Consider the following 26,583-nt stretch of genomic DNA (forward strand, 5'->3'; position numbering starts at 1 on the left):
TATGTAGGGGTATCCCGCTGTGGCTTTAATATACATTTCTTGAATGATTAATGATATTGAGCATCTTTTCATGTGCTTGTCATTCATAGTGTGTGTGTGTGTGTGTGTGTGTGTGTAATGTTTGTTCAAATCTTTTGCCCATGTTTTAAACTGGATTGCTTGCTTTATTCTTATTGAGTTGTGAGAGTCAACTAACACTTGTGTTCTGGATACCAGTCTTTTATCACATGTGTTTGTTGTAAATACTTGTTCCAGCCTGTGGCTTGTTTTTTCATTCTGATAACACTATTTTATGAAAGGTAGAGATTTTAAATATTGATGAAGTCTAATGTATGTTTTTCTTTTATGGATCATACTTTTTGCTAATATCTGTGAAATCTTTACCTAAATAAAAGTCAGGAAGATTTTCTCCTATACTTTTTTTGTGTAAGTTTTTTAGTTTTAAGTTTTACATTTAAGCCTATGATCCATTTGCATTAATTTTTGTATATGGTGTGACTATTGGTATTTATACAGCTTTCTTAAATATTACTACATCTGATTATTATTTAAAAGAAAACTTGGAGGAAGGCACATCAGGAATTTTAAATCCCCATTTTACAGATGAGAAAACTGAGGGTTAGAGAAGTGCTGTGTGACTTGTTCAAGGTCCCACAGCTGATAACAGGTGAAATTGCAAGGTAAGAGGTAAAACTCTGATGAGAAAGTTCGGGTTTCCTGCTGTCCCAGGTCAGTACTTTTTTGAAGCCAAGCAGCTGGGGCTCAAGTTGGTGCCCCAGCAAAGCAAAGATTCCTTCCTGGTGGGGATCTGAGCAACCTATTAGGCACTAAGATAAGAGACATAGTGGAGTAGCTGTGATCTACCTCAGACTGCACTCCTCTGACCAGCTTGGGATTCCACAATTGAAGAGAGCCAGAAGCTGGCCTGGTACCTTGCTCAGGTGATACTCAGTGAATACTTTTTTTTTTAAGATTTTATTTATTTATTCATGAGAGACGCACAGAGAGAGAGGCAGAGACACAGGCAGAGGGAGAAGCGGGCTCCATGCAGGGAGTCTGATGCGGACTTGATCCCGGGACTCCAGGATCACTCCTTGAGCCAAAGAAAGGCACTTAACCGCTGAGCCACCCAGGCATCCCTCAGTGAATGCTTTTTAATGATGATGATGAAGACTTGGAACATGTTCAAAGGAGAGATCTGAAAGTAATTACTGAGTTAGAAATTAAAGCTAAAAAGAACGTTTTATTAACTAAGGAAACTAATATTATTTTGCCTAGAAAAGAGGCCCACGAAGAAACTTGTTAACAAGTTTTCAAAGAAAAAACCTGAAAAAAAAAAGAAAAAAAATTGAGCTTTCTTTCTGAGGGGTAAGCAAAGGGAAATGGGCTGGAAGAATCTAAGTAAAAAGTAAATTTCTTCTTCCCTGGTAAGGATTGCTATGGACACTTAAAAGCCCTTATAAGCAGAATAAACTCTTCTTATTTGAGTTTGGAGTCAGGGATTTCCCAAACATCGGCTCTGATGAAGGATTTCAGCATAAAGGTTACATGACCTCTTTCCTTAGAAATCTCTGGGTGGCTTCTAAATCTGCCCTGTGTTCTCATTCAATTCTAGGAGGACTTTGTGGAATTCTCTGCTCCTTAGTTTTAGCATCTTTACAGGACTGTTTCAGTGGCCAAAATAAAATTTACCTTAGCTCCTGAAGGCTTAATGCCCATGCTCCTTGACCCTGAAGCTAAATAGAACAGTGCTTAAGGCTATAAATCTGGCTTAGCATGCCTGGAAGGGCCTAAAATGTTGGCTAGTCCAAATCTGACCCCAATTCTTGAATCCCCTGTTTTATATATAGCATCAGCTTGCAAATCTCCAATTATGGAAAGCTTCATTCATCCCAATAGAAGACATAATACAATGAACTTTGGACTAGGAATAAGAAGAGTTGGGTTTGAGTCCCAGCTCTGCCATTAACTTGCTGTGTGATCTTTGGTAAGTCCCTTCACATTTCTGGACCTGTTTCCTTATCAGTAAAATGGTAGTGGAGGACTTTTCTTTTTTTTTAGTTTATGTTGGTTTAACTGCTGTAATGAATGGCCCTCAAAAATTCAGTGGCTTATAGGATAAGAAGTTTGAGAGACTCTTAATTATTGCATACAAACTGAGGGTTACTGGAGGGGAAGTGGGTGGGAGGATAGGGTATCTGGGTGATGGACATTAAGGAGGGCCCTTGATGTAATGAGCACCAAGTGCTGTGTTTTTTTTTTTTTTTTGAGCACTGAGTGTTATATGCAACTGATGAATCACTAAACTCTACCCCTGAAACTGATAATACACTATATGTTAATTAGTTGAATTTAAATTAAAAAAAGTTTCTTCATTTCTAATGCAATGTTCAGGGAAGGGGTTCCAGATTGGAGAGGGAACTTTACTTCCCGTAGTTATCTAGGGGCCCAGACAGAACTGATGGCAGTTCTCCCAGTCTTAATACATTGCTTACAAGGTCACTTTGCAGTTGTAGCTCACAAGAAAGCAGAAATCTCATGAGAGTTTTTTATGGTCTAGGCCTGGGAGGGGATGTGGGTAACTACATGTTATTGGACTAGGAATAAGAAGAGTTGGGTTTGAGTCCCAGCTCTGCCACTAACTTGCTGTGTGATCTTTGGTAAGTCCCTTCACATTTCTGGACCTGTTTCCTTATCAGTAAAATGGTAGTGGAGGACTCTTCTTTTTTTTAGTTTATGTTGGTTTAACTGCTGTAATGAATGGCCCTCATTATGTAACTACATCCTATTGGTCAGAATTCAGTCATATGGTCAGACCAAACAGCCAAAGTAGCTGAGAAATGTAGTACAGACATGTGGGGACTAGCTAGAAGATCCCATCATATACTTGATCTCCAAAGGCTCCTTACCCCAGCCCTGAAGTTCTAGGTGTGTTTGTTAACTAAACTCCTGGTTCTCACATTGTCCTGCTCAAGTGTTATGAAAGGCACCTAACCTCTCTGACCATTAGGGACCAGCAGAATGGCAGTGAGGCCAATGCAGTGTTGCCTGTGAAAGGCCAGAGAAGAAGAACTGAGATACCAGCTGCATCACTGGGTACCACATTAAGCTAAGTTGTCTTTGTGCTTCTTTTCTCTGCAGCATGGGTAGGAGCCCTCTCAATGGGCATGATCTTCTTCTGTTCTCCCATTGTGAGTATATTCACTGATCGTTTGGGCTGCCGAATCACAGCAACTGCAGGGGCTGCTGTCGCTTTCATAGGCCTCCATACCAGCTCCTTCACCAGGTAAGGCTAGGAGTTGCTGGCTTTGCCCAAGGCTGAAGGCTGGCTTCTTTCTGGGCTTCAGCTAGGGACACTTCTCATTGCAGAATCCACTGTGGCCCTTTCCATGTAGGGCCCTCAGAGACCCTGCTTCTGAGAATAATTGTCTAATAGGATTCATCTAGGTAGGGTCTCCAGGACACATTGGTATACAATATCCCAAAGAGGACCCAAGAGTTCTAAAGTGGTGGGAGAAACCTAAGCTTGGGAGTTCATAAAGCTAGGCCTAAGTCCAGTTTTGGCCACAAAAATGGCTATGAAACAATTAATAAGTACCATTCCCCCATCTGGGCCTCAGTTTCTATATCTGCAACATGAGGGGATTAGACCAGATGGTCTTTTAAGGTCTCTTCCAGCTCTGCCAATATTCCCAATATGCTACACAACTTGCCTTCCTGGGAATGAGCTTCTGGAATGAATCCATGTGAAACACCTACCTTACAGGATTCCTGAGGGAATCTTATGTTGAAAAAGAAGTCAGCTGAACCCAAGGCTGTTTAATATTTCTGGCTTCTTTCCAGGTATTTTTGGCTGCCAAAATATGGATAATTTGGAAAAAAAATCATGTATTGGGCATGAGAAAGAATGTTTAGCAGCATCCTCCACTAGAGGTCTGGATCTAGCACCCAGCTACACAGTTAGGCCTAGACTAACCTCAGACTCTGGTCTGGTTGGTGCTACTGTCAAAACTTGGTAGAATCAGGCAAGAAGAAGGCTATAAGTTCATTCTCTGGTTTCTTTCTGCCAACCTCGCAGAAGCATGTCTGCAGGAGAAGGGAGAAATGAAACCTCCACCATGGCCTGAGGAATATGGGACTCTAAAGAAGTCTGTTGACTTTCTGCCAAAGACACTTTGGAAGTTATTATACCTCCTACTTCCAATCTGCCTGGGCTGGTATATGAGAATGCCGGCCTGGGGACATGGCTAACTTGTCAGAGACTTGCTTTCTGATCTTGGGTCACCAGAGAAGGACTACAGTTATACTCTCTAGGCCTAAGGTTCCATCACAATGGAGAGTAACTGTGTTCTGTCACAACTGGGCCCTGTGAAATGGAGCCAGCTTTCTGTATGACTTGAGCATTTCTGGCTACCCAGCCTACCTTCCAGCAGAGCTTGGATATGGCCTACAGTGATTTCCTGGCTTGACCCCATCCAACTGGGACAGAGGAGGGAAAAACCATGTCCTGCTTGGAATGTGCTCAACCCTCCTTATGGCAGCCCCTCTAAACCCTTTTAGGATCCCTCTAGTGGTTGGCCTCATTTGCCCTTAGCAAGCTGGTGCTTGGCCCCTTGAGGGAAGGAGCTAGGCCTCAGAAGTGGCTCTAGTCTCAGGACTGTTTTTTAAAGTTGAGCAGAGCAAAGTGTAAACAAATTAGCAACATACGGATCCTATTTATCTTCCAGTACACATGAGCTCAGTTGCAGGAGGGGAAGGAGCTTAGATGTATTTTTTTCTGGCACTCTTCTTTAGGCACATTGGAGTAGGCATTCTGTTCTCCAGCCCCAAAGCCCTTCCCCATCCCCTTTGCCTTTTCTGTAAGAACATCTTTAGAGCCAAGAAACTTTCTGAATGGCTTTATGTCCAGGGGAAAAATGGCTCTGCTTGTGGCTAGAGCTCTAAGTCATCCTTCCTGTTGTCTGAATCAGGGCTCTGAGTTTTTTTTTTAGCTGGCATGAGATAAGATAGAGTGTAGGCACTCTTGGCAAGCCTATGCGGGGGCTTCCTGTCTTGAGGCCCCAACTTTGGTAGAAATAGATCTACCAGACAGCACTCTGAAATAAATACCATGCTTTGCTTCCACTGGACCTCTTCTTGAAGATCTTCCTTAGACCTTCCTAATTCCTTTCCCTTAGACAAGGCCCCCAGACCAGGCCAATCCCCAAAATTCTGACAGAAGAGGAGCAGTTGGCTTAGCTATCTGTTCCAAGTGGAGGCAACCCCCTTTTAAAAAAGATTTTATTTACTTATTCATGAGAGACACACACACAGAGAGGCAGAGATACAAGCAGAGGGAGAAGCAGGCTCTATGGAGGGAGCCCGACGTGGGACTTGATCCCGGGTCTCCAGGATCACACCCCGGGCTGAGGGCAATGCCACACTGCTGGCCATCAGGGCTGCCCCCTTTTTAAAACTAAAGCTTTTGCTCATATCCAGTGAATGTAAGCAGATGAAAAGCAATATTGCCATTTGCAACAATGTGGATGGAGCTAGAGAGTATTAAACTAAGTGAAATAAGTCAGTCAGAGAAAGACAAATACCACATGATTTCACTCATGTGTCAAATTTAAGAAACAAAACATGAACATGGAGGGGGGCGGGAAATGAGAGAGGCTAATCATAAAACAGATTCTTTTTAAAAAATTTTATCTATTTATTTATGAGAGACACACAGAGAGAGGCAGAGACACAGGCAGAGGGAGAAGCAGGCTCCCCATGGGGCACCAAATGTGGGACTTGATCACCGGACTCTGGGATCACACCCTGAGCCAAAGACAGACGCTCAACCACTGAGCCATCCAGGAATCCCAGGTTCTTAACTATAGAGAACAAATTGATGGTTACCAGAGAAGTGGGCTGGGGGATTGGTGAAATATGTGATGGGGATTAAAGAATATACTTGTTGGGATAAGCACTGAGTGTTATAAGGAGGTACTGGATCACTATATTGTACACTTGTAAGTAATATTGCACCATATGTTAACTAACTGGAATTTAAATAAACACTTAAATAAAAATAAAAACAAATAAAAACAATGGTGATATAGCTGTCTTAGAACCATGAGTGCTAACACCACATCATCTCTATAACATAGGCCTAGTCCTGTGCTGTATGAGGACTGGGTCCATCTATGGGGAGCAACTGCCTGACCATGGAGAGTATTAATTAGTTAAATGGTCAGATAAGAACTATTGCAAAATATGTGGAGGCTTCAAAAAGAAAACAAAATTCTTCACTAGGTTGTGCCAGTATTGTCTAAGGGCAGATAGCTGGCCAACCTGACTTTTCCATGGCCCTTACTCTTCTGACATTTTGCCTTCTGTTACAGGGGCTTATGGCCACAGCAGAACCCAAGAGTTTTAAACCAGAACCTGTCTTACTTGGTCAGGCTCACAACTTCTTTGAGGCTCCACTTCCCATCAAGCAGCCAGGCTACTCTGGGAGGCTAATCCATATCATTCCCAGCTGCAGGAGCTAGGCTCTGGAACTTAAAGGGACTTCTTACTTCAGGATCCCCAGGGGGTCATCTAGGGTCTGGAATAAAGGGTCTTGGGAGAGCCAGACCTTGGGTAGGGCTGGGGATGAAGTGTCTCTCAGGAAACTACCAGCCATTTTCTGAAATATGAAGGGCTCTGAGCATAAAGAAATATAGTAGAGTCCCATGGATGATCTTGACCTTCCAGGATCTTGGCTCCTTGCAGAACTTTGTTGTTACTTGGGATAAAGCTGGCTGCCAGCCTACCCACGGTGTCTAGTGAGCAGAAGGTTAAACTGTTCTAACGCCCTGACTTACTCCTTATAGCCTCTTATCCAGCCATTGCATAGGTTGGTTCTGGCATTCTTTTAAACAATTCTCTCTGATGGAGTGCTATGATTCAAACTAGAGTCATGAAGATCTAAAGTCAAGTCTAAGCTTTGCTGATCCCCAGTTATGCTACACTGGTTAAATTACTTCTCTGAGCCTCTGTCTCCTCATCTGCAAAGTAGGGATTATAAAGTCCTGTTCTTTGTCTGTTCTGAGGGTCAGTGGTAAGTAGGGCTGTGGATTAATGATGGGGGTATGCAGGTCTCAGGAGGGTGACGGGAGAGGGCAGGTGGATTTCTGGTCAGGCTTCTGAGAATAGCTCTTGGTGTTTCTCCCACAGCTCACTAAGTCTGCGTTATTTCACCTATGGGATTCTCTTTGGTTGTGGCTGTTCCTTCGCCTTTCAGCCATCCCTCGTCATCCTGGGCCACTACTTCCAACGTCGTCTGGGTCTGGCCAATGGTGTGGTGTCTGCTGGGAGTAGCATCTTCTCCATATCCTTTCCTCTTCTCATCAAAACACTGGGAGCTAAGATCAAGCTCGCCCAAACCTTCCAGGTGCTGAGTACCTTCATGTTTATTCTTACGCTGCTTTCGCTCACCTACCGGCCACTCCTACCCAGTTCCCAGGATACCCCAAACAAGAGAGGTGTCCGCACCCTGTGCCAACGCATTCTGTCTCAGCTTAGAAAGTACTTCAACATGCGAGTATTCCGCCAACGTACCTACCGCATCTGGGCCTTCGGGATTGCTGCTGCTGCCCTTGGTTACTTCGTTCCCTATGTACACCTGGTAAGGAATACTACGAGGTGGACCCACTTTACCTCCATGAAGCTGCCCTTAGCCTGCCCGAAGTCCAGAGGGTGGGGTGGAGGACAGTGAAAGGGCAGAGCTGGGACCTTTGGAAAAAGAGACCAAACAATCTTTGAAGAGACCCAGAGTGGGAAAGAACACAGACTGACCTCAACAGGAAAACGATGGAGTTCCTTAGGCGAAAGCCCATGCCTGTGGTTTCCCCTGACTGATAAATATAGACAGGTTTTCAGGAGAAGATAAGCATCACTGGGATGGAGAAGACTGGCCCAGATGACTCAAGGATAGAGTTTCCTAAGAGTGTGTTCTATGGAACGCTGGTCTTTGTGGTCAAATGATTTGTTCAGGAACCAATATATAAAGTCTTTCTAGCTTCATATTGTGGCAGTCTTTTAAAGGTACCAAAAAATCCAGCAGTAAAAGAAACCCATTTAGCTTTGTTTAACCATTATCCACCCAAATTATACTGCCACAGAACTGTTAGTTGTAGTCCAGTCATTAGCTTCCATAGACCTCGTATTTCTTAAAACACACTTCTGGAAGTGTTACATGGAGGTTGGTGGATCTTCTCCCCTGGTGACCTGATGTTGCCCCATGTTATCAGTTTTGGGTCAGGAAATGGGGAGATTTGAGGGGAGCCCTTGGATTTTCTTAGTTGTTAAGGCTGTCTGTATTCTATCCTGCCAAGGCTTAGAAGGGGCTTGAAGATACCCACTCCCTTCAGCTATTGCTCAGAAGCCCAGAATCCAAAAAATCAAGGCATATGAAGCCTTTTTAGCAATTAGAAGCAACCAGAGAGCTTGTACTGGTTCTAAGGCTACAAAGTAGGGGGTTACAGGGGAGGGAGCTCTTGCCATGGTCAAGGAAAGTAAGCAGTAGAGGGTTTTGAATATGCCAACTGTTAACCAGTCAGCTCCTTTTCTTCCTCCTGTCCCTGGGGTCCTGGTGCTATGCTTTTCAGATGAAGTATGTGGAAGAGGAATTCTTGGAAATTAAGCAGACCTGGGTGCTCTTGGTGTGTATTGGGGCTACCTCAGGCCTTGGGCGTCTTGTGTCAGGCCGTGTCAGTGACTCCATTCCTGGACTTAAGAAGATCTACTTGCAGGTAAGTGTGACCACCTTGCCCTGACCACAGTGGTGTGGGGGGGGAATGTCCTGACACAGATGCTAGGTTACCTCCAGCCTTTGAGATAGAATGGTAGGTTGTGTCATTACCATTCCCTGGGCCCCACCTTTGACATGAACTTGTTGTTCAACATGGGAAAGTCAATCAAATTCTCTGAGCTTCAGTTTCCCTTGCTTTCAACCGAAGACAATCATCCTTGTACTGCCTCCTTCATCAAGATGGAGTGAGAATCCAATGAGAGTAGTGTGTAAATGGAACTAAGAACACTTTTAGAGAAAGCATTTATTAATAATGGCTCTTCCATATGAAATAGGGAAACTAAGGCCAGGAGTTAGATGCTGTCCCCATTGAGAATTGATTTCCTTGCCTCCTTATACTCTCTTGGAAGGCCTTGGGCATCGGTAGTACTGTGTGGCCCAGTATTTCTCTCCTTTAAGTCCAGGTTCAAGTCATTTACTTCTTATACTTCCAGAGTTACTTGTACCAAGCATTGGCTCTCAAATGCTATCTTCCTGATTGACAGAAAAAAAAAGTGCCAGAAAACACAACCCTACTTCCCCTCTATGGGACTCACTTTCCTCATTTGTGCAATAAGAATAATTCTTGCCTTTCTTATCTCACCTCACAGGTGAAGAACAAAATTTCTTTTGATAGGCGTGACCAGGGTTTGGGAAGTAAAAAATGTTATAGCCATGCAAGATTTTAATCCTTTGGACAGTAACACAGTCCCTCATATTGTGGAGAGTAGCCACCTAGATGTTAGAGAGGCCACTTTCTGTGTGAATTGAGCTCTGATCTGGCTTGAGACTACTGTTAAAGCTATCTGTCTTTGTCTACCTGGCAGCAGTATTGCCTTTCTGACCTTGTTGATGCTTTTTGTTCCTGCAGCTGGGTTAACCAGAAGGTACATGAATGTGGAACCCTGTGAAGGGGAAACAGCAGCCCCTCAAAACATGTGGCCACAAATAATCCATTAAAAAAGTGGCTGAGTTCTGAGTCTCCTGGTAAAGCCTTAAAAGCAATTTCAAGGGGCCCTGACATAGAAGGCATTTCTCTGTTTTCTGACAGCCCCAAGTGTTCTCTTAAATACTCTTAGATGTCTTAAACAAGAATATGATTACAGTTTTCTGTTGTGTTTCAGTCTAAATTTGCAAAAGCTGGTGAATCTGCTTTGTCAGGGCTAGGGGTGCCCTTATGGCTCATCCAATCCAACTTCTCATTACACAGAAATTGAGGGAAAGACTCATACAGATAGTCATGGCAAAATTGAATTGATATGTAGCACTTTTCTCATATTCCACTTTATGCTAAGTGGTCGGTGACAGAGCTGTGTCCCAGAGATAAGTGACTTGACTGAAGTCAACTCAAAAGACTGTGATTGAGATAAACCAGTTATGAAATTTTGGATTCCTGTGAAAATATCAGCAAATGCCTTATCTGGGTAGCTTTTTGCATAGGAGAATGTGTGGCTTTTTCAGCCTCTTCCATATGCAACCCCTCTAGTCTTCCCTGTCATTATCAGCTGCTCCAAGATGCTAATGGTGTTAGAAATCAGGGTAAACTAGCACTGGGCCAGGACTTTATCTTGAGGAAAAGGAGCAGCCCTTGCCTAGCCATATAGCTCATTTCTCACCACAGTCCCTAGGAGATAAATAGGGTCCAAGCAGCTTCTGCTTTCTATTGTGCAGAGGGAGTTCCAAGGGAGTTAGAGGCATTAACTAGTCAGAAGCAGAATTAGGCTTAGGGCCCAGTGCTTCTGCTGATCACTTCCTCTACCCACCCAACACTTTCTCTCCCCTTTTCCAGTCTTACTTAACCTAATGTTACCACTTAGAGTAATATAAAATAATCTTAGAATGTTATAGCTAAAATATATCTTTACTGATTGTAGTCCAACTCCTTCATTTTACAAATTGAGGAACTGAGGCCTAGAAAGGGAAAGTGACTTGGTTCAAACTCTTCTTGCTGGCAAATGTCTCAGGCAGAAAGCACAAGACATGGATAAAATTCTTTCTCTTGAGCTACTCAAGATAATCCATCACAGGCATTTGCCTCACTTTCTCCCTGGGTCAGATGCATTAAGTATAGGCCTGGGAGAGGAAAAGAGTGTATACAACTTCAGGTTCTGAAGAGATATCCACTAGACCCTGTAGTTCCTACTATTGGCAAAGACAGGTACATATATCTGGTGTCAAGCCCCTGGACAGTCTGCTAGAAAGAAATGGTGATAACCTGCAGGACAGCCTCACTTTGGGCCAATCCTTGATGTCTGATTCTCAGTTCAAAGAGGGATTTTTAATTTCTAAACTTGGCAAGGCCTCATGGAGGGTGTTAAGGGCAGCTAGATACAATAGGTTTAATTAGAGATGATTGAAATCAGTTAATGGGGTCCTTTGTGTTGTGTAATGGTATTAACTCTTAATTGCCATACCATTATGGCTTGGTTGATAGGTGGGTCTGGTTTTTATCTTATCGTTGTACATGAATCTCTTAGAGGTGAAGCTGGGATATCAGAGTTCTTATTCCTAGATTCCAAAACAGCCTTGGAAAAGTTCAAAAGTCATCCAATGAAGAGATTTCCTCAGATGGCTCAGCCAGGACATTTCTTATTGTTTATAAAAACCAACTGACCAAAAAAACAAAACAAAACAAAGCAAAACAAAACAAAACAAAAAACAAATAAACAAAAACCAACTGACCATCCTAACAAATCCACTGCCAGTTATAACACAGAAAATCTTTAGGGCTTGAAAGAGCCTTGACCCTCCTACCCACCCCATCCATGTGGTCATGTGATGGCTTACCCTTCCTGGGTAAGTTTGCTTGCCTGTATGTGAAAGACTAGAAAATCCTGAATCCTATCAAGGACTTCGTAAACAGATCAGGTCTTAGCCCTGACCCTGGGATGACCTGGCTCTGCTGACTAGAGTGGGTGGAAAGGGGTTTATTTCTCTGCCTGCACCCCAGGTCTTCAGTCTGGCTCACTGACACAGGTTGCAGATGACCTTAATCAAAAGACCAGTTGCTCTTCTCTCTGTTCAGTGGGAAAAAAACAGCTCCTGGAAAGACAGTTTCTTTGATTTGAAGTCATTTTGCTTATCCCCAAGAAAGCCTGGTGGCTAGTCAATGCCCCTGAGCTGGCTTCAGGCTCCCTAGAACCACTCCTAGTGTCTTAGTTCTCCTTAAAGTCCCCTTTATTACCTTTATATGGTGCCCAACCAAGTCCAGAGGACCTCCACAGCCATGCTATCTGACATGGGTGGCGTGTCCCGTGTCCTAAATCATAAGGAACCCAAGTGAACTTCCCAATGGTTTATGTCACGACAGTGTGTTTTCTAAAAGCAGCCATGCACATAAATAGGCACTGGGTTCTTCCTCACTTCAGGAAGCTGTGCCTTCCATTCATGCCCCCATCTGAACATCATTCAAGTTCCCTTCCTCTTAAGATATCTTACTTGGATCTGAGAATACCAGCATGGTCTGATTCCAGACCTTAATGCCTGGGACAGCCAAACACAAGATCAGAAAAACAGCAATTTCCTTTAGCCTGGAATCCAGTGAAAAGACGACTTCTTAATTACAGGGGCTATGTCCCCTAACTTAAAAAAAAATCTTGATGGAATCACTGTTAAACAGGGGCTGTCTTAAAAATCTTGAATCCTTCAGTGCAGCACTTAGAAGGGGCCTAAGTAACCAGATAGCCTAACTGCTCTCTCTCTCTCTCTCTGTTGACACCTCCATCCCAGTTTATAGATGGTAGAAATGAAACCCTAAGAAAGGAGATATGATTTGCTATGTGGTCTTGACTGACAAGCACAACATGACCTAAGGCCTTTGCTCCTCTAGGTCATCTCCTTCCTGCTCCTGGGCCTGATGTCTATGATGATTCCCCTGTGCCGGGGCTTTGGGGGCCTCATCGTTGTCTGCCTCTTCTTGGGCCTGTGTGATGGCTTCTTCATCACCATCATGGCCCCCATCGCATTTGAGCTGGTGGGCCCAATGCAGGCCTCACAGGCAATTGGCTACCTCCTTGGCATGATGGCCCTGCCGATGATTGCTGGGCCCCCCATTGCAGGTGAGGCTGATATTACAGGGAGGGCATGAGTGGGGGAGTCCTGTCTTACCTGGGCCCTAGCAATCCTGAGCACCTTGGCTTGAAGTCCCTTTCACTCTTATTCTCTATTTAAGAAGCCTTGTTAGAGTGCATGAAACCCTTTACCACTATTGATGGAACCCCTTACCACTATATTTAGTATACATGCATGGATTCATTTTTTTGAGAATGGGCTTTTCATGGCTGTTTCCATGGGGTTTTATTTTAGACAGCCTAGCTGATTCCAGGAGGATAAAGAAATGAGTTTCATCTTCTTGATCTTTCTGTTGGTCCAGTATCTTTCTCTCTCTCTCTCTCTCGCTCTCCTCTCTCTCTCTCTCTCTCTCTCTTTCTCTACGTCTATCTCTATCTCTTTATAAAGGTAATTATTTGCAAGGTAGTTGTGCAGAAAGAGAAGAGAAAGTGGATCCTAGCTTTATTAAGACTTACAGACACACCCCTTCTTCTCTATTGGCTTCTGAACTGAGCCTGTAGAAGAGATTTGATTAAAGTCAAATCCTAGGACCGGGCCAGTGAGGCTTACTTCCAGCAGGTAGCAGGCAAAAATGTTGGCTTGCAGTCTTTCAATACTCTCAGTTTCCTTCTCCACTCTCCAAGAAGAGCATTGTTGATACCCTAGGGAACATGGGAAACAAGAAAAAACAATGAAAAGAGAACTTCATTTCTTTTCTTTAAAATTTATTGCAAATATTGATTTATATCTCTAGGCTGGCCAACTGGACTAATTCAACAAATATCCCTTGAACGCCGATTCTGTGAAAGGCATTGTAAGGGCATGTAATGCTGTGTGATAGTGACAGAAGATTCCACCCATGCCTTTGTGCAACAGCCACACTATTCACTAGGGAAGGGGAGCCTCTATCCAGTCTCTGATCCCAGAGGTGGAGCCCAGAATCCACCTGTTTTTCCATTTTGCTTACCATCTAAGCAGCCCAAAGGCTTATTTTCCTTTCCTCAGTAGTATTTCTGGGCTCATTTTTCCTATGAGGTACCCCACATTAGCTTCTGAAGGCAAGCAGGGGAGTTCTTGCATACCACGCCAGCCATATTCATGGTATTGGCAACTTATAGAAACCCAAAGGAGCCAACCATATCTGTAACTGGGATGAAAAATACACATATAGCCTTCTCTTAGGGTGAATGGAAACTTCAGAGAGAGGGAATTTCAGAGAAAGAGGAAATAGGAACTTAGCTGAGTTGTTCCACAAGAACACTCTAGTCTAAGTTGGGAGTTGGAGGGTATATATCACTATGAATCAAGGCAAGACCTGGCCATCTTCTGTGGAACTCTTTTAAACTGGGTTCCCTCCTAACTCCATACCTAGGAGTGACTAGAAGTTAAGCTGTAGCTTCATGAAAGTAAAAAATGGAGAATTTTAAGAGAAGCTTCATTAGCCTCTTTCATAATAGGCATTAACCTCAAGGGCCTGCAGCCCCATTATCTCAGGGAGGAGCCACCTGACTTTGTAACAGAGCTTTTATTTTTTACATTAGGAATGTTTGAACTGAAGGGGCATTTGGGTCAAGGTAGTGCAGGCCAAGGTTCTCTGGATGGGCATTATTATGGTCCCTAAATGAGGCAGAGAGCACCTTTGGGCAGGAGAGCAAAGCTGAACTTGACTTGTCTTTCTTGACTGTTTCAGGCCTACTCCGCAACTGTTTTGGAGACTACCATGTGGCCTTCTACTTTGCTGGTGTGCCCCCCATCATTGGGGCTATAATCCTCTTCTTCGTCCCTCTGATGCATCAAAGGATGTTCAAGAAAGAGCAAAGGGATTCCAGCAAGGATAAGATGTTGGCCCTTGATGCAGACCCCAATGGGGAGCTGCTGCCGGGATCCCCCATCCCTGAGGAACCAATCTAATGCATTTTCCTTGCCATTGTATGCTCCTCCCCAACCCTTTGCCTTCACCCCACTCTGCTCAGCATTTACATTTTTGCCATCAGCACACTTGTTCTCAAACATGCACACACAGCAGTTCAGCCACCTGACCAGCCCCTTCGAGCCAAAGCTCCTGTTAAACTCATTAACCAAATTCTCCCTGTGAATGCCTTTAAACTTGCTAGGGTCCTTCTCTCAGGATCTAGGAAAGCTTGGGATCTCCCTGGCCTTTGGAACATCTCCACATACTTTCTAACACCTGGAGATGGTACCTACTGGCCCCAGCTTGCTAGTTACCCACTAAAAGCAACTTCCAAAGGTGCTATTGTGTCCCTAGGAGTCTGGTGGGAAGACCCAAGCCTCTGTGTGCTCAGGAGTTCCTTGCCATCTGTCCTTGGGGGCCATTGGTAACGGGGCAGAGAAAGGGCAGAGAGGTAAAATCAGACAAGGAGACTTGTTTAGTCTCAGAGCTTCTGAGGGCTGTGGCTTCCCAAGAGCTGTGGGTGACATTACTTTACAAATGTACAAATAGTCTCCCCATCATACAGTTGGTTAACAATCTGCCTCCTTCTTCTTTTCTTCATTTTTTTCCTTTACTCCTTCTTCTTCCTTCTCTTCCCCCTCTATTTCTTTTTGATTGTCACGGATGTATGGGTGCTTGAAGACAGAGGGACCTAGAGCTTGGTCCAATCAGCCTCACCTTGGCCCAGCCCACCCCTAATATTATCATCAATTCCACTCATCTCAGGCTGAGCTTTACATCTCACTTTTTGGCTCAAGCTGCTATAGTTATAAACTGGAAGAATAGAATATCACATAGGGAAGGGGCCTTAAATACCATAAGGTTCCACTCACTGATTTTTACAGATTTCCCAGGCCAGTGCATTAACCTGCAGGCACTTCCAGCTCCCCATCTGTGTATTCACCTGTCAAAATGCGAAGAAATTACTTTCATCTCAGCAGGCAGAGGAGCGACTGATGACGGGGAAGGGCATGGTTGGGGGAGGGGCAATAGTTATTGACCTGGCAAAGGACCAACTCCTCCATTTCTCATTAGTCATGATAGGTTAATCTTTCCACCTGGGGCAGGGCAGGAAAGGGACTGTTTTAGGGAAAATCCCATTCCCTACCTGGATCCCCAAAAGGTAGAAGTGGTAGCTGCATGTAGGATTTAACAGTTTCTTTTAGAAAGAGGAAATCTTAACCTTTACCACCCAGTATGTCTCCCATGCTGGGCATCCTGAGCCACTCTGGACATTAAAGGTGCCAGGAAAGGTAGACTCTGGACCATCTTAATCCCCCTGAAATAGGTGCCAGATGCTTACCTATGTTCAGATTTTGGGCAACACTCTTGCTGAAGAGCATTTCCAGCCAGGCTGTGTCCAAGTTAGCTCAACTCACCTCCTTAGGAGCTCAGTCTCTCTCCTTACTTGGTCTCTTTGTATTTCTTTCTCTCTATTCTGGGCCTTTGTCTGTTGTGCTCCTGTTACCCTAATTTTTTTTATCACCTTCTTATCAGGCATCCTTGGTTGTTACTTGGAGCTAACAGTGACTTGCCACCCTAACTCAGAGCATCCAGGGTCAGGAGGATGAGGAGGTTCCCTATGAGGGGCTCCAAAGAAAATAGTGGTCCCTAACCATAACATTTTCCATTACAAACAGGCAGCTGGGGCATGGTTGGCTTATGATGGCCTCATTCAAGGCCAACGTCCTGCTTTTATTAACTTCCCAAAGGAAAACTCACTGGCTCTTAGCCCTGTGGGTAGTAAGGGACCTAATTATCCTCCTGGCTCAAATAGCATGGGACAGGGGAAGCTGGGCCCCAGGAGCCTTGTAACTCCAAGGAGAGACCATTGAAAATATTGGAGCAACAAAACCCCTGCTCCCATTTCTCCTGTCCCTCCCCCACCAAGTCATAGGAGGGCAGTCTCCAGGGCCTCCTTTGTTGCTCAAGGTGAAGATAGCTCTTAAAAATCAGGCTGCCAACCACTTCTCTCCAGATGAAGGAAAGACATTCACAGGTCCCAAATCTGCCCTATCAGTTATCACATAACATAGTTGGGGTGTCAGTTTATTTCTTCCACATATGTGCATGTACATGTGTGAGCTTGTGTGCTTTTGGAGAGAATGTTGGTTGGTGAACGCAGCTCAGTATTAATATTTAGGGTATGATGCAGCCTCTAATGCAGCACAGTTAAATCTAGGAGAACGAACAAAATTTGGGAGCTTGAGATCTGAGACATTTAAATCCTCAAAAGGTTTGGAACAAAATAAACAGATCTAAAAATCTAGATTTGGTGTGTGTGTTGCCTATAGGGTAAAATAGTTTTAATCTAGTTAACAGTGGGAAGTTTGGCTTCAAAACTGAAATCTCATTTCAAATAAAATTTCGGCCAGGGTCTTTACTCTCTGTGAGAGCAGAAATTGGAAAAGGAGCTATATATAAAAGGGGCTTGGAGACGGATGGACTATTCAGGATTAGATTTTTAGGGAGCCCTGAAGTGGAAAAGTAGTGACTTTACAAGATGAGAACACAGTAGCTGAAGCCAAGTGGAGGCCTTACCAAGGCTACCACCTTGCTACATACATGCCATGTTGAGAATGGACAAAGACCTTAGCAACAATCCATTTTAATTCTCTCCCTTGTTATCTATGGGAGAATGTGAAGGGACTGGTATAGCTGAGTAACAGCCAGACAGCAACAGACCCTGGAATTGAGGGTGATGAAGGAGAGAGACCTACAACAAATGACAAAGCTGAGAGTACCTTTGTCCATCCTCTGCATTGAATTTAATGGGGAAACTGAGGCCTGGAGAAAGCAAGGGACTGAGCAGGTTCACATAGTTCATCAGTGACAGAGCATGCCAAGACATGAACTTCTGGGCCAGTTCAAACCCCTTATTTTACAGATGAGGACATACATACTTCTGGTGTTCTTGCTTTCCAAGCACTCCAGACTTTCATGCAGCCTTGGCCTTGGAATGCTGGTCCCACCTACTGCTTTTGACCCCCAGGAAACCAAAAGGTACAAATAAAGTCCATCTCTCTGTGGTCATATACTGAACACGGGAGGGGTAAAGAGAGGGGGCTGGTTTTCTCTAAGAGAGGGTTTACTACTCTGCTCTTGGTGACTGTCATTTCTCCCCTGACTCAGTACAGAAATCCTCAGGCTGCCAGCCTCCTTGTCTCCTCCCAAGGAGACTAATTACTCTGCCTTGCTGCCTAGCTCTAGGCCCTCCCACACAAGTTCCGCTGCCCCTTCAGTCCCTCCTCTAGTAGCCCCAAAACCCCAGTCTTTTGATCACTTAGAGCATTAGATTTCAAAGCCATGGAATCCCATACTTTTTATGATCACAAGCTCTCCTCCAGGGCCTTTTCATGTCTGAAGAAGGAGCCAGCAGCTCCTCTCCACTTCTCCACAGCAGCAGAGTAGGCCCCCTGAAAGGAATAACAGATCCCCCAGGAAATCCCTGATGTCTGACAGCTGGTGCCTAGATAGAGTGGGTGCTGGTTTGAACTAGAACCCTTGAAGGAAGTTCTGAAATTTTAATGAGCTGAAATATACAGGAGACTCCAGAGGCACAAAGAAAGGGATTAGATATCCAAGTCTTACAGGGATTTAGGAGGTTTTGCTTTAGAAGGCCCTCAATTCCTGCCTTTCAGCTCTCCCTAGTGGTCACCAGAAGCAGAGGTCCATGGCTGATTTTCAAGTCAAAAAACTATTTTCTAGGGACCTGCTATGTGTCAGGCACTTTGCTAGAACTCGGGAATTTCAGAATGAAAGAAGCAGAGGTGGAGAAAACAAAGAGAAAAAAAAAAACAAGAAAGAATTTGTACTATTTTTTTTTCTGAGATACTTTTTTCTCCTGGATCCCAGCAGCTCAGAGTTTACTGACCTCAGAGCCTTTGAGACCAGACAGGAACCACCAGGGCCCTTCCAATACCAAGGCCCCAGCATTTCTACCTCCTCACTGGCGACTGACCTCCCTCTAGCCAAAGCCACCTGGAAGAACTATGTACTCTACAGCATTGGTTTCCTGCTGAGCAGAGCCCAGCTGGATAAAATTAGCCCATTGCTCACATCTAACAAGTGCCAGAGCTGAGCCCAACAGCACTCTTGCCTAGCCAGTAGGAAGCGTGGACGGACAGCACCTGTCAAGCAACCCCAGCCCACAACCTCCTTGCTCCACAGGCCTACCTGCTCCAGGGATGGAAGGCTAGAGGCAGGAGACCACTACCCTTGTTCCACTGCACACCCACCCTACACTGCCCTTGCAATGACTGGGCCCTGGAATCCATGGATGGGGGTGCTAATCAGTACCACTTCTCACCAGGTGTCCACATCTACCTCATGCTCACACTCTGGGAGTGCCTGGGGATGGAGATGGGGCTGGGGTCCCTGGGGCCCTAGCTGCAGCATCTCTTGGTTCTGCCACTGGCCTCTGGTCACCTTGGGTGGGGAAAGGCATGGTTCCTGCGCCTCCATGGCCCTCTATCCACTTCCATGTCTGGGAAGGGTAAGAACCCAGGAGACACACCACTGAGATATATCTGACCCTGCCACTCAGATGAGAATCAGGACGGCCCAGGGCAAGGGGGTGGGAAGGAAGCCGGGAGAAACCAGCCCCAGGCCCTGCCAGCTGTCTGGGGAGCCAGGTGAATACACTGCAACTGTCATAGGTCTTGGGATCAGCTCCTCCTCCATCCCCCACCCCTACTGCCCTGCCCATGCCACCCCCACCTAACACTTTGTCTAGAGCCCTGGGGGTGATCCAGGCTGAATGGGCGACAACCTCTTCTTGCCAGCAGTCCTCTTCACTCTTTCCCGTACCTGATCTGGCCCCAAGACCCCAAGGGCTGAATTGGTTTGCAGCTAATGAAGGATCTAAGTGATTCTAGGCAAGGGGCTCTCAGAGATGAAGGGGCTGGGGGTGGGAATTGCCTCCAGGAAATGCTTGGTCCAGAGCAGCCATCCTCTTCCCCATTCCACTCCAACCTCCTTCCTTCTAGGCCTGGGAGGCCACCTCCTCCATACAAGTCAGCACAATGGGGCTGCTCCTTCCAAAGAATGAGCCCATCCTTCAATCCCACGAGTCCCCTGTAATAGTTGTCCCAGAACTCCTGGGGAGGGGTGGCCAACCATGCTGGTGGGAGCTTCCAGCTCAGGTAGGCTCCCTCACCACACAGTCCCTGGGTACCACACAGGGTGAAGCTGAACCCACACCAGCTGCCCTAGGTTCACACAGGTGAACTAGTTAGCAGGATTTCCTAGGCTTGAGAAACCTCCTCCAAACCTAAACAGAGACCCAGGAATGGACCAGATGGACTCTAAGATCCCCTCTTGAATTTGCTCTCCATCCAACACTCCTCTGCCCTACTCTCCACCAACTTGCTTCATTCAGCCACTTGCCTGAGTGGGAGTGAAGGAGAGGGCCAGGATAACCACATCCACTTCTCTCTCACAGACAGCCACATTCACTCTTTCTCCTCTCGGGTGCAGTCCTTGCAGTCTTCTGGGACGCCCAGCCCTGCAGTTCCATCCACCTCAAAGCCTTGAAAAGACCAGACTTTCCTCCTGTCAGGGAGATCTTTCAGCTACTTGCCTCCTCATTCATCCTGTTGCCTCCCCACCCAACAGGGACCCATGTCCTTCATCCTTTAGCTCCATGAACACATGGGTCTTTCCCCCACACATCTGAACACAGAAGCTCCCTTCAAGGACAACAGGGTGCCCTCACCTTTGGGTGGGCAATTTACAGTTCACAGATGCTTCCATAGCCCTCATCACATTTAATACAACCTCTGGGTTGGATTAAACCCTTAATCCTGAGAGGATGAGATGGATGTTCTTATGGAGAGAAAGTGAAGTCCAGAGGGGAACTAAGTGCCAGTTTTCAAACCCCTTCTCCAAGACTCTTTCCACACTTCCTTACACAAAGTTGGGAAGTAAGTGACTGTCTTTTCCCAGGACTTCTCAGAAAGTCTGCTTGCTGCTTCTGGAGACAGTACCTGCTGCCCCCAGGCCCACTCTGTCCCCCAAGGAAAACTGTGGACAGTGAGTGGCACCATAGCCTCAAGATGGAGGCATGAAGGCTGCAGAAGCTGAGCCAGAGTCCTTGTACAGCCCCCACTCACCCACCCCAGCCTCTGCTATGGAAAGAGAGGGATGAAGAGGGGAGTCTGGAAGAGTAATTAGGAGTCTCTAATCTGCTTTTCCATGGGAATACACAACATTGTCTTCTGGGTTCCTCTGTGCCTCAAAATGGAGGTAAAACTCCAAAATGAACTCTCTTGTGTCTTACTCCCTCTGTCCTCTTATTATTCAATAGAATTATCACCACTGAGGGATAATTTCCAAGGCTTTGTTTAATGCTGATAGACCCAAAAGGAATCTTTGTCAAGTTTGGTTATTAAATGGGGAGAGAACAGTTCCTGGGGGGCCCTGCTTTTATGGGAAAGGATTTGTGTGTCTAAGTGGTCAACATTGCTAGCTCAAAGTGCCCCTCTTTTTTAGACATCCAGTGCTTTGCTAAGCCTCAGAGAGGGGATGGGAAAAAGTAGCAAATACCATGCAATTAAAGGTAGGGAAACTCCTAAGGCAGCACCTGTGGAAAGGAAAAGTGGAGAACATTCCTAAACTTCTGCCCACACACCTCAGTGAGGTGGATTTGTTCTGTATATAACTCTCAGTAATCATGGCCATTACCTTCCTCCTCACTTCCCCGCCCCCAGGTAAGATATTCCTTTTATCTGCAAGGGAGCTTAGTCATCTAGCAGCCCCCAGCACTTGGTACCACATTGTTTGGTAGGCTCTAAATTTCCTGATCCCAATAAGTCCTCACCTAAGCCAGGACACCTTCCTGAATGCTGAACAGCTTCAAGAATCCAAGCCAGGTCCCTCCAAGGTTAGGACTCATCTGTCAACCAGGCTGGGCCTGGAAGGCAAGGACAGCCACTTTCAGGGAAAGTCAAGTTCTAGGCAAAGCTAGTTCTAGTTCATTAGCTCTGTAAATAGTTATAACTAGTGAACTCCAGGAGTACTTTAAATATTATGTTGACAGAGCACAGGGGCTACAAACAAGCTTACCTTAAATCTTCTTCTAGTCAACTAAGTTCTTTCTTCACAATCATTGGTCAATATAATTAGGGGCTGTCATACCAGAAGGAAATCAAAGATCCAAAGAAGGTCAGGATTAAAACAGTGGAGAGCTTCAGATCCAGTAATACACACAGAATACAGTGTGACTCCTTTAAGGAATTCAGAGTTACCTCAAAGTCCACTGAAATTTCTGGGACTGATTTTTCCCTATTTCTCCTATGAACAACAGATAAAAATGCTGAATATTATATATAAAACAAATATAATAAGACTCTGAAAGGTGGAGATAAGTCAGACCAGCTAGGAACCTCAGAACCTGAGGGGTGACTCACTTGAGGTGAGTTTCTTTTTTGCCTATGTATCCCAAATGTGGTGCTGGAGAAGCCAGAAACCCAAACATACCAATGGGAACTGACATAAAAAGCCAATGAAAATATTTCCCTCTCTAGCCAAAGAATCATGAAAGGGTCAGCCTAGAAAGATAGAAAACTTCTCCTTAATAACCATTCTATTTCAGTCAAACACCATGGAAAAAACCATGGTCCCAGCACCACCCCAGCCAGCAAAGGCAAAGTGGAGAGCCTGGATTCCCACTTTCATCATGCTGTAGCAAATAACCTCTCTCCCATTCATCACCATGGTAGTGTCAAAGTAGGCTAAGTATGGAGCTCAGACTTTCACCCCAGCCAGACAGAAACACATGTCCCTTGCATCCCCAGTAGTATCAGAAGAAATCTAGTGGTATGCCTGAACTCCCACCCCCACATAGCAGTAACGAGGAGCTGTTCAACACTGGGGTGTCAGTAGTGGCCCAGTGGGGAACCTTAACTTGACAGTAATGAGGTAGTGTACCCTTTCTTCCACTGGCATGCTGTCAGAGGAGGTCTGCTAAAATAGATTTTTTTAAAACCCCACAGTTTCATTACATACTACTAAAAATGTCCAGGTTTCAATAAAAAATTCATGACACAAGAACATCATACCAGACCCAAGAAAATATCAATTTGAGTAAAAAAATAATGATGATAATGAGATGGCACAGATGTTAGCATTATCTGACACGGAGCTTAAAGCAGTTATCATAAAAATGCTTCAGTGAGTATTTATGAACATGCTTGAAATAATCCAAGAATTAGAAAGTCTCAATAAATAAAAAGAAGCTATAAAGTGAGACCAAATGGAAGTTTGGAACTATAAATACAGTAATTGAAAAAAAAATAAAATAAATACAGTAATTGAGATTAAAACAACAAATTCAGTGGATAGGCTCCACAACAGAATGAAGAAGAAAGAGGAAAGTATCAGAGAACTTGAAAAAGAGGCCAATATAAATTATCTCATGTAAATAAGAGAAGGGGGGGGGGGTGCCTGGCTGGCTCAGTAGGTAGAGCATGCAACTCTTTTTTTTTTTTTTTTTTGAAGTCAGCCACAGTGGGAACATTTATTTAATTATTTATTTATTTTTGCTTGCCAACTTAAAGAGCATGCAACTCTTGATCTCAGGGTTGTGAGTTCAAGCTCCCTATTTATGGAGCCTACTAAAAAAAAAATAAACAAGAGAAAGGAAATAAACTGAAAAAAATTAACACACCCCTAGGGAACTGTGGGATTACCACAGAAAAAAACTTAATATTCATGTCATCAGAGTACCAGAAGAAGAAAAGAAAGAAGGTGTGGCTGAGAAAGTATTCAAAGAAATAATGACAAAAAAGATCCTTAAAGCAGTGAAAGAGAAATGACACCTTAATTATAGAAAAAAAAAACAATTAGAATGATAATTGATTTCTCCTCAGAAACCATGGAGGGGAGAAGGAAGAAGTCACAATTTTTTTCAAGTACTGAAAGAAAAGAATTGTTATCTCAGAATTATATATTCAGCAAAAATATCCTTGAGGAACAGAGGAAATCAAGACATTCTCAGATGGTGGAAAACTAAGAGAATTTGTTGCCCTAAAAGAATGGCTAAAGGAAGTTCTACAAACAGTAAAGAAATGACAAAATAAGGAATCTTGGAGCATCAGAAAAGAAGAAAGTACAATTAAAACAGTAGAAATATGAGTAAATACAACAGATTTTCCTTATTAAAGTTATGACTATAAAGTTGTTCATAGTATTCTCTTATTTTCTTGTTAATGGCTGCAGGATCTGTAATGTTATCTCCTATTTCATACCAGATATTGGTGGTTTGAATCTTCTTTTTATGCAGTCTTATTAGAGGTTTACAAATATTACTGATTTTTTCAGAGAACTTTTTGTTTCACTGATACTCTCTATTGTTTTCCTATATTCGATTTTATTGATTTCTGCCTTTTATTGTTTACTTTCCTGTTTGCTTTGAGTTTATTTGCTCAAGGTCCCACAGCTGATAAATTTTAATAACTAGAGATAAAAAATTGGACAAATTCATCAAAATTCACAAACTACAAGAACCCAACCAAGAGGAAACATATTACATGAATAGTCCTATAACCACTAAAGAAATTGAATTTTTAATTTAAAACTTCCCCCAAAGAAAAGCCTATATGGATTCACTGGAAGATTTTACCAAACATTCTTCCAAAGAAGAATTAACAGCAATTTTATATAATCTGTTCCAGGAAACTTAAGATAAAGAAACACTTCCCAATTGATTCTAAAGGCCAGCATTACCCTGACATTAAAACCAAAGACAATACAACAGGAAAAGAAAACGAAAATTATAGACCAATATCCCTTATGAATATAGACACAAAATGCCTCAAAAATATTAATGAACCAAAACCATTAATGTATAAAGAATTAGGGATGCCTGGGTGGCTCAGCGGTTGAGCATCTGCCTTTGGCCCAGGGCCTGAGCCCAGGGTCCAGGATCGAGTCCCACGTCGGGCTCCTTGTGGGGAGCCTGCTTCTCCCTCTGCCTGTGTCTCTGCCTCTCATGAAAAATAAATAAAATCTTAAAAAAATAAAAAATAAAAAAATGTATAAAGAATTATGCATCATGCCAAGATGAGATTAATTCCAGGTATGTGAGACTTTTGATATTCAAAATTCCATCAATGTAATGTATCATATCAGCAAGTTAAAGATGAAAAATCCTATATCCTATCAACTGATGCAGAAAAAACATTTGAGGGACGCCTGGGTGGCTCAGTGGTTGAGCATCTGCCTTTGGCTCAGGGCATGATCCCAGAGTCCTGGGATCGAGTCCCACATTGGGCTTCCCGCATGGAGCCTGCTTCTCCCTCTGCCTGTGTCTCTGCCTCTCTCTCGGTGTCTCTCATGAATAAATAAATAAAATCTTTAAAAAGAAGAAAAAACATTTGACAAAAACTAATACTCATTTATCAACTGAGTAACATCTACATCTAATGTCATACTTTTTAAAAAAAGATTTTGTTTATCTATTCATGAGAGACACAGAGAGAGGCAGAGACATAGACAGAGGGAGATGCAGACTCCTTATGAGGAGCCCGATGTGGGACTTGATCCCTGGAATCAAGACCTGAGCCAAAAGCAGACCCCAACCACTGAACCACCCAGGTGTCCCTCTAATGTCATACTTTATGGGAAAATACTATGTTTTCCTGCTAAGATCAGGAACAAGGCAAAGAAGCCCATTCTCACCACTCTTATTTAAAATCTTAATGGAAATTATAGCCACTGCAATAAGCTAAGGAAAAGAAATAAAATAAGCTAAGGAACAAGGCAAAGAAGCCCATTCTCACCACTCTTATTTAAAATCTTAATGGAAATTATAGTCACTGCAATAAGCTAAGCCAAATACAGATTGGAAGGGAAGAAATAAAACTGTCTCTATTTGCAGATGCCAGAATTGTCTACATAGAAAATCCCAAGGAATCTACAAAAATTTTATAAAGCAACATTACATTATACAAGATCAATGCACAAAAATGAAACACACTTCTATATACTATCAATGAACATGAAGAAACTGAAGTTGAAAGCACAGTAACATTTATAATCATTACCAAAAAGAAAAAGAAATACCTAGGTATATACCTAAACAATCATGTACTATATCTGTATGCTAACAATGCCAAAGTGCTGGTGAAAGAAACCAAGAAAGATCTAAATTAAGTGGAAAGACATTCTGTGTTCATGAAGGCTCAACATGGTAAAGATGTCTATTTCCCCCAAACTGATACAGTTTTAATTCAGTTCCTATCAAAGTCCTAACCAGATTTTTTTTGTAAATATGGATAAGATTATTCTAAAAGTTATATCAGAAAGATAAAGGAATTAGAATAACTGAAACAATTTTTACCAAGAAGAGTAAAGTGAGAGGAATCACTCCAATTGATTTCAAGACTTATATAGCTATAGTAATCAAGACTGTGGTATTGGTAGAGAGATAGGTATATAGAACAATGGAACAGAATAGAGACCCTTGACATAGTCCCATGCAAGTATAATCAACTGATTTTTTACAAAAGTACAAAAGCAATTTAAGGGAGAAATTATAATCTTTTGGAAAATAGTGTTGGAATGATTGGATATTTATAAGCAAAAAGGAAAAAACTCAAAATGGATCATACACTTAAATGTAAAACTGTAACACTTTTAGAAGAAAACAGGAGAAAATCTGTAGAACTCAGGGCTAAGAGAGGAATTTCTTAGACATAACATCAAAAACGCAATCCATAGTGGGGAAAAATCAATAAATAAATTGGATGTTATCAAAACTAAAAACTTTGCTGGGCAA

The 26,583-nt window shown here is 43.5% G+C and overlaps 1 protein-coding gene and 1 long non-coding RNA gene across 2 annotated transcripts in view; one reads left to right on the forward strand and one right to left on the reverse strand.

Annotated features, from left to right (window-relative positions):
- SLC16A2 (solute carrier family 16 member 2) overlaps positions 1-17,073 on the forward strand; it is a 115,912-nt gene extending 98,839 nt beyond the window's left edge. Inside the window, exons 2-6 of the mRNA XM_038587738.1 lie at positions 3,142-3,286; positions 7,189-7,639; positions 8,622-8,765; positions 12,633-12,861; positions 14,544-17,073. Of these exons, the coding sequence (XP_038443666.1) occupies positions 3,142-3,286; positions 7,189-7,639; positions 8,622-8,765; positions 12,633-12,861; positions 14,544-14,764 (1,190 nt within the window). The 3' untranslated portion in view covers positions 14,765-17,073. The remainder of the gene's footprint in view (positions 1-3,141; positions 3,287-7,188; positions 7,640-8,621; positions 8,766-12,632; positions 12,862-14,543) is intronic.
- Positions 1,169-19,462, reverse strand: LOC119868457. The gene is made up of 4 exons (XR_005386367.1): positions 15,638-19,462; positions 13,330-13,515; positions 3,760-3,853; positions 1,169-1,198 (listed from the first exon to the last, which is right to left on the reverse strand). It is a non-coding gene; the product is annotated as an uncharacterized LOC119868457 (long non-coding RNA).
- Between the last annotated feature and the right edge of the window lie 7,121 nt (positions 19,463-26,583).

The sequence above is a fragment of the Canis lupus genome, chromosome X (genome assembly GCF_011100685.1).
Source record: "Canis lupus familiaris isolate Mischka breed German Shepherd chromosome X, alternate assembly UU_Cfam_GSD_1.0, whole genome shotgun sequence".
Classification (NCBI taxonomy): Eukaryota; Metazoa; Chordata; class Mammalia; order Carnivora; family Canidae; genus Canis; species Canis lupus.